Source organism: Anomalospiza imberbis, chromosome 4 (genome assembly GCF_031753505.1).
Source record: "Anomalospiza imberbis isolate Cuckoo-Finch-1a 21T00152 chromosome 4, ASM3175350v1, whole genome shotgun sequence".
In the NCBI taxonomy this organism is placed as follows: domain Eukaryota; kingdom Metazoa; phylum Chordata; class Aves; order Passeriformes; family Viduidae; genus Anomalospiza; species Anomalospiza imberbis.
The window spans coordinates 53,014,524-53,028,831 of NC_089684.1; the positions used below are offsets into that span (position 1 = coordinate 53,014,524).

Here is a 14,308-nt window from a genome sequence, read left to right on the forward strand (position 1 = left end):
CCAGGGCAATTACAGGCATTCAGTCATTGCAGAAAGAGCCTGAAGAAACCCACTATGTATCCACATGGGGTAGGTTGCATTTCCATCCAATCTTCCCTTCATTATGCTTATTAGGACAGTAGGTGGGAAGATTTATGGAAGCTCTAACAATAAGAATTTTATTTTTATGAGGAATTCATGCTGAATACCTTGATTCAGCCATAAATGGATATCTGGTAATTTTATCTGAAAGTGAGAATGTGACAATAGTCATATTATTACTCTCTATGTACCACTGACTGCAGAAATTGGTAGGCTGTAATCCCCAGGGACAAAGTAGATTCAGTAAGATTCTTGGGTTTATTCCTTTATCAACTTGCTTTCTTGAGCACAAAAAAGTGAGGGGCACAGCTTTCTTCCTAGTTTGTTTAATTTGCATTTTGCAAGCCTGCTCAGCTGCACAAAATTAAAAACTGAAAAGGCTGTCAGTGGAAAACTGATTAAAGACAACAAAGAAACCCCATAGAAAACCAAAACCACAGGGAAAAAAAAAGAAAATAAAAAGTGAGAGTATCATCATAATAGCCCGAGGGAATGCATCAAGGGTCTGAACAGCCTGCCTTTCAGCTGACATGAGAAACCAGAGGGCAGGTAGATACTTTACAAGCTGATGAAGGTGGAGGAAGCATGGGAATTGACTGAACTTCCAGCAGTAGATAAGGGAAGGCAGGCTGGCAGAGATGCAAACAGCAAATGCTGTTCATGTCTCTGTTCAGCTCTAAGGCCAGAGATTAAAATAATTGAGTAGGAGGTAATTTAGGAATAAGAAGAATAAACAGGGGGTTTAAGAAAGAAGGAACCTACCGTGGGTTTGAATTACTTTTCAGAACCACTGTCCTTGTGTTCCTCTGGGTCTGGAAGAAAAGACCTTACAAGTGCCCCATTCAGTTGGCTGGAGGGACTGCAGATGCTCAGCAAGGCACAGGTACTCATCAGAGAGTGCACAACAGGAGTGTACACAGCAGCCTGAGAAAGCTCAGGGAGAAAAGGGCTCAGGGGTGTAAGAGACTGTCAGAGCACTTGAGTGCAGGCTCCTCGACAGCCACACCATCTGCCTTTTCAGTCTGTTTGCCATCTTTTTTGTCACTTTTAGAAAAACCTACACCTTAGATTACATTTTCATTCAATGCTGTTAAGGTGGTTCACTAGGATATACAAGAATCAAACTATTTTTTTCTTAATGGGATTCCATCAGTGAGCAGACTTCATAACTGAGGTGGTCTTAGACAACCTTCTTAAAAGACTTCTGTAAATTTACATTTGGTATCTACTGATGAAAACCTTCAAGAAAAATCTTGGTTTACCTCCACTGGAAGTCAGTAAAGTTGGGACCTTTCCCTGAACTTATTTTCTGATTCAGGAAACTTATTTTCTGCCCACCAACAAAATGAGTGGGATGTAATACACAGATGGGATATAAGCAGCCCACAGAAGAGAGGCAGAGGCATCCTCCCTCCTTTGTACCCACTGAACTTCACCATCCTGGATGTGGAGTCTGCTCTCTCTCATACACAGCATCTCAAATTTCTACAAAAATTCCAGCCTGGCCATGGTGGTGCTCTCCAAGAAGAGAGATCCCAGCCTGAGCTGTCACACCCAGAGAAGAACACTGAAGCTCCATCTAGAAAAGTTCAAAAGAGAGCTGTAACTTCAACATATGCAGCTGTGTTTTATGAGTAAGTGGTGTCTGCCACTCCCTTTTTTGTATGGTGATGGCACAGCAAGTTCCTCAGAATGCGAGGAGGAGGAACATCCTATTCTGGTATCCCAAATATCTTTCTCCCAAAAATTCAGCTCCACTTTCAACTCTGAGATATGCTTAAGCAATATCAGAAGCACATTTTTAAGAAACTTTGACCAAAAGATCAACAGATAGATTCAGGATGACCTTATTTGTCTTTAATTCCTAGGTATCTTCTAAACCACATTTCATGCAATTTGATCCTTTCCTGGCTGTGTGGTCTTTCATCTGTCTGTGCCTCAGGTGTCCTGAGATTAGCAGTTCTAGTACTTATCTGGCTTCCAGCAAGGTATTAAGAATAAAAGGATAATGAAGTATTCAGACTTCTGTGTGAGAAGCCCAAAAGATATTTAAAATGCCTAAAGCAGGCTTCATTAACAGTTATAACAATAAGGGTCTGATTAGCTGAAAAGCCAGATTTCAAGCTGAAAGTCAGTCTGAGCTAAGAACTGCAAGGATTGATCAGCAGCCTGTTGTAGCACAAAGGTCACATGTCACCAATCAACATTTTGTTTTCCCATGATAAGAGACAAATATGAAACATAAGACCTAAAACATTAAATATTTCCATGCATGCACACACATAAACCACACAAACCCAATCTCCAGTTCCATGCCAAGGACCAAGGGCCCTGAACAATTAAATGGGTTTCAGAAAACATTCTGAAAATATGCATCAGGGCTGACAGCTGCAAGCAAAGAGAACAGAGGGGTTGGATATGTAATGACAGGAATTGTAAAAGTGAAAAGAAGGTGGTAATGAGTCTGCCACTTACGGTCAGGCTTCACTGAAGTACAATTTCAGTGCTACGCCTTAGCTGGAAAAAAAAATCAAATTGGGAAAGTGGGTTAAGTAAAACCACTCTAGTGTTAGGCACTCTAGTTTTTTTGGAAAGCATTTGAAGATTTTAATCCATTTGGTAAAGGAAAGGAAACTTGGAAACTTAAAGATAAGTTGGATAGTCTGTTCCAAATTTGCTGGATACAAATGTGTACATGACACAGCAGGATGCAGTGAGATGGATGAAACATGCACTACAAAACTTAGGTTCTGTCCCAAAGAAAATGTTTTTGGGGTTTTTTTTTTTGGCATCTTTACTATTCACAGTGGACTGCTCAACAATTTACACTCTTGTGATAATGGATTGGACACTGAAATGGATGTGCTTCAATTATGGCTAAAGGCATCTAGTTAAAAAGTGATGTCAGTGGTCTGGAATGATTTGTAGTTCTCAACACTCAAAACTACCTTTAAAACCATATGGACCCTATGACATCTAACATACCTGCTTTGCAATATGCTTCATTTGCATAGAGAATGTATGAGAAGCCTGCCTGGGAGCAGCTCGTGGCTCATGCATTGCTCACTTACAGAAAAGAGCAGAAGCACCAAGTTTGCATCATGCACCCTCCTGTCCTGGCAAGGAAAATCTGACATTAAAGGGAAAAGAATCAGGAATATACAGAAATGGGACCAGTCATTTGGCCTGTTTCCCATTCATAAGCCTCAGGGAAAAGCAGCTCCAGCTCAGAGAAGGAGCTGGCTGCATATACTATGCCAGGTGACATTTTGCTCCCCCAGGCTTCTGCTACTGAAAGATATTCATATATTTACAACCTTTCTTAAGGTCATCTCTGCTGTGTCTCCAGCTGAGCCATTAAATATTAATTGGACTACTTTCCAAAAATAAAAAGCAGAATCTCTGATTTACTTGTGTAATTAACACTTCCCACAAACCAGGTGTCCTCCTGAACCAGACTGAACAAGCCATTTGCTCTTCACAATACTGAAATATGCTATGTACTTTTGAGACAGACACACAGTTGCTTGTTCATTCCATCTACAAAAGTGCAGGTAATTATTTTGGGGGAAAATGCACCTCAAATACAACAGAAAATATTCCCTCTAAGTGACGTAATCAAACTTTCACACGCACACTAGATAGTTCTCTTCAGATCGTGTTTTGTGTTTGATATTTTTTTAAGCATTTCACATAGAAGGGCTTGAATATATTTTTATAGGTATTTTTTTTTCAGTAAAGCTCAGTGCTGCTAAATTTATCAAAGAGCTCAAATTTTAACCTGCAGTTGTAAAGAGCATGATCAATCTCTGGTTGTATCCAGGCACATGCATTAAGAAACTTGGATTGTCACTTAAAATCACGGAGCCATTTAAGTTGGAAATTACTTTTGAGCTCATGGACTCCAGCTGTAAACAGATTTAACCATGTAACAAGCCTAATATTGCAATTAGCTCTGAAATTTAAGTTCAATACCAGCATTACTTATGTTAAGACAAGGTAAATATGTATTCAGTAATCACTGAGCTGCTCAGATTATTTGCAGAAGTTTATTAGATGCTGATTTACCCAGATGAATAACATGTCTGCTCTTCAGTGAAGCTAAAGAATTTGTGGAGAGAAAATTCACAGAATTCGAGGTCCTCAATGCACAGCTGCCATCTAAGCTCAGAGACACTAAAGTTCTCATCCAAGAAAACTAGTTTTGTAGTGAAGCACATCCATCCTGTCAGGATTTAGCAGGCTGGGAGCCAGCTCATACCTAAACCTTTTGGGAATCTGTAGTCTAAGCAATACTTCGACTTTATTGCCTCAGAAACTCAGTCTGTCAGTCTCAGAACTTACATGAAAAAAAAAAAAAAAAGCAGCTTTATTTTCTTTTTGAAGAGGTGACCCTCTTTTTTCATAAATGAATATCAGAGCACTCACCTATGAAAATGAGGCACACAGACTCCATTTCTTCCTCTGAAAATGAAGATTCAAAATGCCATCCTGGATCTCGCCTGAGAATATCCAAATCATCAGGCTTGGAAATATTTTGGTGAACATGTGTTAAGAATTAGTGTCTCCTCAGTTGCATGGACTACTTAAAGGTTTGTTGAGCTGTAGAGTTTATACCCTGTCTGCCATTAGGTGGAGGATGTCATTCAGGGGAGGTGCAGTTCTCATCTCCAGTCTTTGCAGACAAAACAGAACTTTGGAAAGAGGACTTTGTGAATTTGATTTGCAACCAAGAGCTGAAAAACCACAGCCTAGGAAATTTTTGGGGGCCCTATTGCTCTGAGAAATTTTCTTGTGCACACTCTTTTAACAACTTGCCATCCTTTCCCCTCAGCCACAGGTGGATGAGACAACACCTCCTGCTAAGGAAATCACAGTTTCAGACAGTTCCCGCTCACCCCTGTGGCATTTCCACCTCCACAACACACCTGCTGAGTATTTACCAGTCTCTTGTTTCTTAGTAAAGGCACCTCAGGCCCTTGGGCAGGCAATCCAGATGAAGTTTCCAAGAGCACTACCTTTGAGTTGGCAAGAGGCCATTTTGGATATCACACTTCAGCTATGTTGGAAATCTTCTGATCCAAACTAAACCCTGCAGTCAGGACTGTGTACCCCCTGTTTTACCTAAAATAGCAATATGTCAGTAAGAGGGAATCCACAACCTCTGCTTAATGTTCCCATCATGTAAGATATATGTAGCACTAATTCCTTGGATACTTTTTGTGGCTTTCCAGAGCAATGGGGGCAGAGTGTGGTTTCCCCCAGCTCCCCCTGTCCCTGAATAACCCACAGCATGGAGAATAGAGCACAAACCTCATGAGTTCTGCCTGTGTCAGGAAGCCAAAGACCTCTCCCTGAATGTTTCCTGCTTTGTTAGAGAAGTAGAGCAAGACCTTCTCCAGTGGGGAGTGGGTGGTGAGAAGAAGAGAGAAAGGACAAATTTACCTGTATACTGAGCAGGGGAGATGCCTTTTGGTAATGCTAAACAAGGCTGTTAAACTTCATTGCAAATCAGGACTGAGAGCACTACAGCTCTCCTTGCCCTTTGTTAGTTTCTGGTCTGCAGCACTGCAGATCTTGGCTTCCTAATTCCATATAGAAATTAAATCTAAAATATGTTCTGCAACACCTAGTGCAGGCTCAAATATATTTTTTTCCTATCTAGGCCTGAGCACCTCCAGAGATAATCAATGTTTAGTGAGATTGAGAGTATTGTAAAATGTACACCCTCAACTGGCATATATAAGCATCATTAATTAACCTAATAGCAGAGGTAGCATTTTAACTAGATTCTGTTTTGTACCTTTAAAATGTGCCTTATAGCTTATTAGCTTTAGAAGTTTTTTTACTGTAATAGGTTTAAAGTTTATTATTTTTTTCCTCCTCTACCATTTTCTCTAATAATAATGCTTTATTTCATTTGTATGTCTTGAAGGTGACAATTTAATACACTTAACTGTATGTAACATATTCCTTTCCCAAAGTGAGGACCATTTTGTTTAGGAAACCAAGGGTAAGCTAACAATTGTGGGTATCATTAAGCTCATGTTTATTCATGGACAGCTACTGTAGGCTATTAAAACTTTTTGGCACAAAACTGACTAAAAAAATTACTGAAAATTTAGCATCCCTCCCACTCCCACAGAGTTATCAGGTCCTTATGTTGCAGCTGAAATGAGAGACTGAAACATCAGGTTTTTCTAGCAGCATGGAAGAGGGGGGGGCATGGGGAGACAGGAAGACATTTAAACTGAAAAGATTCCACAGACAGCTTTTTTTTTTCTGAAATACTGTATTTACACAAAATTGAAGAGAGTACAAATACTTTACTAAGAAGACAAAACCATTATAGTACATTCAATTTAAACACAGGCAGAACTATAGATGCAAAGCACAGAGGCCTAAGGTACTTGCATGGGGGAAAGAAAAAAAAAAGAACATCATAAAGGCCCCAGAGATTAAAAGCAGGAGGTAAGAGAACACTGTATTTGTTAGGCAGCATCATCTTTCCTTGACTTCAGTGGGATTGAACAAGACACTCTTCTTCCTCACGGTGGATGGTGGGAAAAACCCTCTCAATGTGCTGACAGCTCAACACTGATTTTGCAAAACAGTTGAGTGTATACTTAATTTTCAGCATAGAAATAGAACTGTTAGCTTCAAAGAAAATTATATCTGTGCCTAATCACATGCTTATATGCTTAGTTTGACCAGAAATAGCCTTCTCAATGCTTTATAGGGTCAAGTGCATTGTTACATAAAAAATAAGAGTACTTTACTGTCATCTTTCTTTTTATTTTTCTTAAAATATAGTTTAGAATTGCTTTACTTTTTCCCTTAAGTACTCAATTAGAAAATAGTAGTTTATTGATTGCCATAGAATTCTTAAATTTTAATAAATGTCTTACATAATCAAAGGAATATTGTTCAAAAATAATTCCCACATTTTTCCAAAACCTGTTTAAATTTAAAAAGAAATAAAAGAGAAAAATACCTATGATAACAAAGCAGCTTTATATTTCTGGGCATTTGGCAGCATGTCTGTTATAATATTTCTGACATCTCTTGTTTTCAGTTAAAATCACCAGATTAATTGATCATTATTAAATAAAAGATTGTACAGTATTATGACAATCCACCATATATAGCCAATGCATGAAATATTTTACACATTATATATCCCTTAAAAAGAATTAATATATTTTAGCCTTTTATTTGAAAACAGATAGCTTCTGAAGCAATATATCTTAAACACAATGGTATCTGTCACTTCTACTGATTTTTTTCTGAATAAAAAGCTTGCTTGAATAGGACTACTAGCTCAGTGGTGGAACTACAGTGCTATTTAACTAAATTCCGTACGTCTTCATTACTGTTGCTGCAATTATTGTAATCATATACCACTGAAGTGCTAAATATTAGTAACTCAGATATGTGGACTTTGGTTATGCTTGATAGAATACTGGCATATCAAATATATATATGTACCACTTCCTAAAGGCTATGTTACAATCATGATGCCTAGTAATAAATAATAATAATCATAACAATCTCAGATTCAAAGTGCTGACTCACTTGAGGCACCAATACAATAAATTAATCAATTAAAATATCTATTTTTAATGTTCAAAACCAACAGCAGATCCTGGGCTGCCAAGTTACATGTGCAGCACGGAGGACTCTGAACCTGTCCTTCCAGTGTGGGGATTCCTGTGCTCCCAGAAGATACTGGAATGTCATGTCTGATATGGAACGCTCCAAGACATACAAAGTCTTCACACATGAAACATTAAGAGCTCTCTAAGCTCCTCTATAGCCTCAAAAGGCTCTCTTAAAACCCCTCAAGCCAACTCTGTTCCCTCGGGGCCAAGGCTTTGCCATGAATTGTGCTTGGCTGCAGACCAGGGAAGAGCCTTTTTGTGAAAGTCCACGATGCAATGTGTCGCATTAATGCAGCCTTCACACCCTGGAGACACTGTCACCACTGTCAGCAGGAGAAGAGAAAGGCAGTTTTCCAGCAGCAGCAAACACCTGTCTCCCTGGAAGGGGAATGCTTTCCCGTTGTCAGTTTGTTCTGTGCAAGCAGTAATCGTTCTCAGTGTCGAGAGAACTGTTGTACCCCGATGACGGATACAGGTCCCTCTTAAGTATCCTGTTGACGATGTTGATCAGAACTTTTTTGTACTGTTGACGTAAAAGTGAGTAAACAAACGGATCTGATGCAGCCTTACTGTAGGTGAGGCACTTGCTTATAATTCCCCAGTAGTAATTTATGGTAACAAAAGGAATGAGCTCTATCAACCTGTTAAACATTAAAGAGAAATGGAAACGCTTGAGTGTTATATTCATACTGAGCCCAGTGCTCAACTCATGCTTCATGAAACATTCAAGTACCATTTATTTTCTTACAGTCTATCTTCTACAGTCCCTGCAGGAGAAGGGCCGTGTACTTACTCCTCACATTCAATAGGGGCAAAGACAACTTTCCTAGCAAGGCCACTGAGAGACAAAATCAATTCCTACTATGGAAAGAGGGAAAAACTGTTTTCAGTGGTAATGCTTCTGTGCAGAGGAGATAAGGGAGTGCTGCAGTTTACTGCTCACTTTCTGAATTTACTGGGCTGTGCTGGTAAGTGGTCAAAATTGTGGTGACATAATTGACTACCTCTCTCCCACAGCAAGCTTGAGATAGACACATGTGACTCGGGGCAGCCAGACTCACTGACCTCAGTTTCCTGAGTAAAGCTGTCTAGTGACACTTGAGACATTTGGACATAACCCCATTGGCATCAGGCTGCTACTGCTGGAAGGTCCTGTGGCACATCTGCCAGCCTAGGTAAAGGACTTGGATACCATGCAGCATCTCAAATGACACCAGAAACGTGGTCTAGGTCACTGAATCCATCCCCTCAGAGACAGACCAGCGCACCTTCATTACCCCGCTGTGGTGAATCAACATGGATGCAAAGCAGATTCATGTCAGACTATCATAGGAAAACAACCTGGCAGTATCTCAGGGAGGTCTGGCTGGCACCTGCAATCCCATGGTATGCCTAGCAGCACACTGACAACTACTCAGCGTTGGAAGTTGTTGTGTGCATTTAGCTGACTTCTAGATTGGCCAAAGAAAACAAGGAGAAAACACTTTTATCATCATTATATGACCAGTCAGCTACGTCCAGACCTGTGTCTCCTGGTCTGTGCTTCACAGAAGATTAGTGGCCTCAGCACCTCAGCTGAGAGGGATGCATTAATCATGGGGGCAGAAACCACAACTAAGTTAAACATTTTTTCCACAGAAGTGAGGGCAATCCTTCAGACTATTCCAGCAAATGTCTCACCCAACACATCTGCAAATCCTTCAGGAAGGCAGAAAGAACGGGGTGAGGAACTTTTTATTTCGTATATGTCTTTTGTAAAACCTTTTGCAGGGGCAAGAGTGTTCTACTTTGCTCTATTCATCTCAGAAGAAAAGAAAATGTTCTGGGAGATAAAATAGCCCTTTTCTGTACTCTAAGACATCACTGTTTGAAGATGTAAGATGAGAAGATTTCTCGAGGCTTGAAGAGCCTTCTGTCCTCTTTCCAAAATGCAGAGCTCCTGACTTTCAGGGTGTTGACTTTTGAAGCTGTTCCAGTCCCTCCTCATAGAAAAGCGGACTTGTCATCATTTGGACTAAACATTGCTACAAGTGACAGGAAAATTTCTCATTTATATGGCTAAAAGTTAAATAATTCCTATGGCAAGTGCATTTAAAAAAACAGATGATTTCTATTTGAAGCTGCCCAGAAAAAGTTCCAGTGAATTCAAAATAAACAGAATAGGAAGATACAAATTATGAGAAAAAAATGTACAATAAATGACACTTGCTACGTGATTGCTTAGTTTTATCCCATCCTGCATATCATCCTAATACAAGAAATATATAATTGATATTTACACAATTGATGTTTTTATAAAGACACTAAGTAAGAAGAGTAAGATTTCTTTCAGTCTTGAAAATAGATGTATTGCTATGTTCCCATTAATGCATTATGGATACTAACTTAATTGCACTGAAGCCAACAGAAGAAACATTACACAGATTTTAATAAGATAAAGGGTCTGGCCAAAACGAGTCAGACTTAGAAATACCCATCTGAATGCATCTTAGTATGATTTTCATGTTTTCAGTGCTGTTTCAAAAGAGATTAAATTCATCTGTCATCTCTTAGTGAACAGATGAATATATTGCTAATGAGCCTAATCTCATTCAAAATTTCTGAAGTGAGGAGCAAATACTGAGCTCACAATGCAACCTGAGTCACCAAGAGCAAGACAACAGGGAGGATGGCTTTAACATTGCTTCCCCAGAGAATGCTTCAGTGCCACCCCCCTAAAAACCAGAATGAGGGGAGAACAGAGAAACAGGCACAGCAGCAAGTTCTCCAATCTCACCTCCATCACCACCTTTCATGAAATGCTGTCTTGGCACTCTCTTGTCTTTGAGACAAGAAGCCTTTTAGGATGTCCTCCCCAAAAACTTCCTGTTCTGCTGTCACTGAACCAGCTCAGTCCCTGTGACAGACAGAAGCTGTACCTTGACACACATTCCATAAATCAGCCCTCAGCCTTCTCTGTAGTGATTCAGTAGGTACCAGTTTGTCACACATAGAAAATGCACCATCTCACATTTGCCAAATGCAATGTCTGAAGAAAGAAGCAACTTTTATTTTAGAAGTTTATGAGAAATACCTCCACCCTGAAAAATGTGGCCACGTTTGGAATTTGCTGAGCTTGGTAATGTTCAGATGGAAAGAAGATGGCAAAATCCACTTTGCTCAACATAATTACATCCTGATTATGGCAAAAGTGAATAGAACATGACTCAAAATGTACTGAACAATGATAAACTGACCTTTTAACTGTGTGATATAATGTTAATATTTGTAATAATCCTTTCAACTGCAGAAAAAATATGTAGTTATCCAGGAAATCAGGAAGGAATCCCTTTCAACATGTAAATGGGAACTGAAATAAATGTCACTTTAAAAAATTTAAAAATATTGTCTGTTTAGTGCACTGGCCTTAACCTGTCCCCTACTCCTCTCAGAAAAGGGCAGTGGCACTGATTGTAAATGGCCTGTATGTGTGTCACTGTAAGATCAGAGCACTAAAGTTGGCCAGTTTCTGTGAGCTGCTGTGGCTTGCCAACAGCCTTGAAGAAGTCCTCACCAGGGGGTTTTGTACACTGGTGCACCTCCCTCAACACAAGTCAGCACTCTTCAAGGCTGTCTGGAACACATGGTGAAATTGGGAAATATTTTTAAGAATCCCTTGTGAAAGATGTAGCCTATTTCAGTTTAGAGATGAAAGGCTAAATGCTGGGATGATTACCAGCTCACTGACTACACTGACTTCCAGCTCCCTGGTTTACACAGGATTTAAAAATAATAATGATTTAATAATAATCATCTATTGTATGAAGACTACACAAGTAGATAACAATTATGCATGAACACTTCAAAAGGTGCAAACCAGCAGGAGGATGCTTATAATTCTGCCTAGTTGAGTAACATGGTGTTTCCTATACATTTAAAGAATCTAATTATTGCTTTTCCTGGGAGATAACTTTTACACCTCATCACAAGTCTGTGCTGCACCTTTAGCAATATTTTTACAGGCATTAATGTTTCCAAACTGAAATCTTATCTGACAAGTTATCAGCTTGGACAAATTTAAATTATATCAACTCAGCTTCCAACAGCAGCAAGCTTGGCCTTATGCCTAAAAATACAGAAAAAAAAACCCAAAAAAAATCATAAAACCTAAGCTAATCAGGAAAGTCTGTCTGTTTTCCTCTCTATTGCGAGGGCTGTGCTAATAAGGAAGGGTGGCAAGACTTTCAAATTGCTGTTATCTCCCTCGGCATGTAATTAATTCCCGGTACTTATCCTAAAAGCCACTTGCTTTTGGCAGAGGTGCCCAGACCTGGCTGTGATGAGGGAAGGAGAGCCAGGTGCTGCCGGGTCTGCCCCCTAGGACGGGGTGTGCGGACAGGAGCGGCGTGTCAGGGCGTGTTTGTGTCTGTGTTTGTGTCCTCTGCCCCTCAAGACCGGTCCCGGGGCTCCGTTTGGCTCTGGCCCCCCAAAATTAGCTGTAGGACCCCCGGGCACCTGGGCATCACAGGACATCCTGATCCCACAAAGTCGCCCACCTCTACAGGGGGTACTAACCTGGTGATAATGTAAGGACCAAAACAGATCACGAACGACCCTATAAAAATACTGATTTTCTTGGTAGCCCGCTGCCTCCTCCTTTTCTGCTCGTTCAGACAGCGCTGCTTCACGCTGCGGAGGGAAAAGAGCAGTAAGGGTGTTACGGCAAGAAGGGAGGAGGTGAGACGCGAGCCCAAGGCAGAGGGGAAGAACCCTCTCCACATCCGAAAACCCCTGCGCCCGGGAAGGGAAGGGAGAGGAGGGCAGCCCGGTCCGGGGGAAGGGCAGCCCCGACGGGAGGAGGGCAGCCTGCCGGGGGAGAGGAAGGCAGTCCCCTCGGGGAGAGGAGGACAGCCCAAAGGGAAGGAGGATAGCCCCAGTCCCGCCGAGCCTCGGGACGATCGCACTCAACAAAGCAGTGCTTCCCCCTTGAAGGGAGCTCAGGCAAGTGGCATAACCCGGAGAGCCCGATTAGCATTGAAACAGAGAAGGCTACAAATGCACAAGTCACTGTTCCTGGCACTGTCAGCAGCGTTTGAAACTAGAGGCAGGAGCGTTCTCCATGCGGCCGGGGCAGGCAGGAAAGGGTGCCGGGGAGGCGGGATATCGCTTCCGCCCGGGGTAACTACCGCGAGTGACCGGGGGCTGCGGATCCGAGCGCGCACGATTACCTGGGGTGGATATCCACCAGCAAAACCAGAGTCTGCATGGTAATAATGTCTATCCGCTTGCAGTGGAACCGGGCAACTTTCAACACCTTTAAATAGGTGAAACACAAGATCACCAGAGACAGCATGAAACTGGTGGAGTGAAAGACAATGGTGAACACTGTAAACCTTCTCCTCTCCGTCTCTTCCTTCAGGTGTAAGGTGCAAGAGGCGTAAACGCTGTTGTAATCTACCCACGAGTAAAATAAGGATACCAAGGGGAAGGTGAGGGAGTGGAGCCACGAGTAGCCCATCAGTATCACAGCGTCCTTATACCGCATCTTGCTGGTGTAGCTTAGGGGGAACACCACGGCAATCCATTTGTCGATGCTGAGCGCTGCCATGCTCAGCATTGTGTTGGAAGTCAGGAAAGTTTCCAGGAAACCCACCGCCTTGCAGACGCAGCCCCCGAGGGGTTGCTGGTTCCTTAGGATGCCCAGCAGGGTAAAAGGCATGTTCAGAACGGTGAGAAGCAGGTTGCAGAAGGATAAGTTCACCAGGAAAACCCCGGCGACCTGCTTGCGGATCTCCGTACTGTAGACGAAGCATAGCAGCACCAGGAGGTTGGAGAGCAGAGAGACAACCAGCACCAGCACGAGGAGCAGCGCCAGCAGCACGCCTGCCAAGTCCATCTCTCAGCGGGTCGCCTGGAGCGGGCGAGGGCAGGAGGAAGGGCGCACCCGCGCCGGCACCGCAGCCTCGCCTGTCGCCCAACGCGGCCGCCCGCGCATGGTGCCGGCGGCGGGGCAGGGGCCGGGGGGCAGCGCCGGGGGCAGCGGGGCGCACCGAGAACGGCAGGGGCGGGAAGCGGAGCCGAAGGTGCGGAGAAAAGGGCGAGGGGAGCGCGACTGGGCGGCTGGACGGGCCAGAGGGGGGAGGACAGGGACAGCGGGGCCGGGGCGCTCTGACAGCAGAGTCAGGCAGCGGGGGAGCGGGACCGGAGCCGAGGGTAGGGGCTCCGGGGCACGCAGCGATCGGATCGAGAGATAAGAGGAGATGGGAGTACCCGAGATTCGGAGCGGGAGATAGGGGGCCCGAGGGGCCCGGAGCCGCGGAGCCGGGAGGAGCGGGGCCCGGGTGAGCGGGGCCGGAGGCGCGGCGCTCGCCGAGCGCTGTCCGCGGTGCTGAAGCGGCGCTGCCCCGACGGCCGCCCCGCTCTGCCTTCAAGCCGCGCAGCGCGGCCCCCGCCGCGCCCGAGCCCGCGCCCCCTCCATGCCCCGCCGCGGCTCCGCTCCGCCGGGAGCACGGCCTCCGCAGGCTCTGAGCATCTTCCCCGCTGCCCAGCCCCTCAAATACTCCAGCCGCGGAGCCTCCCGCAGCGAC

The 14,308-nt window shown here is 43.3% G+C and overlaps 1 protein-coding gene across 1 annotated transcript; it reads right to left on the bottom strand.

Moving 5' to 3' along the window:
- Positions 1-6,762: 6,762 nt before the first annotated feature.
- On the bottom strand, positions 6,763-13,832 carry GPR78 (G protein-coupled receptor 78). The gene is made up of 3 exons (XM_068188581.1): positions 12,950-13,832; positions 12,297-12,410; positions 6,763-8,383 (listed from the first exon to the last, which is right to left on the bottom strand). The coding sequence occupies exons 1-3, from the start codon at positions 13,615-13,617 to the stop codon at positions 8,146-8,148; spliced, it is 1,020 nt and encodes a 339-aa protein (XP_068044682.1). The 5' UTR covers positions 13,618-13,832; the 3' UTR covers positions 6,763-8,145.
- Between the last annotated feature and the right edge of the window lie 476 nt (positions 13,833-14,308).

Coding starts and splice junctions, on each gene's coding strand:
- GPR78 (XM_068188581.1), bottom strand. CDS start 13,617: ATGGACTTGGCAGGCGTGCTGCTGGCGCTGCTCCTCGTGCTGGTGCTG. Junction 12,411..12,949: donor CTGGTGGATATCCACCCCAG/GTAATCGTGCGC, acceptor TTCCCTCCGCAG/CGTGAAGCAGCGCTGTCTGA. Junction 8,384..12,296: donor GGTCCTTACATTATCACCAG/GTTAGTACCCCC, acceptor AATGTTTAACAG/GTTGATAGAGCTCATTCCTT.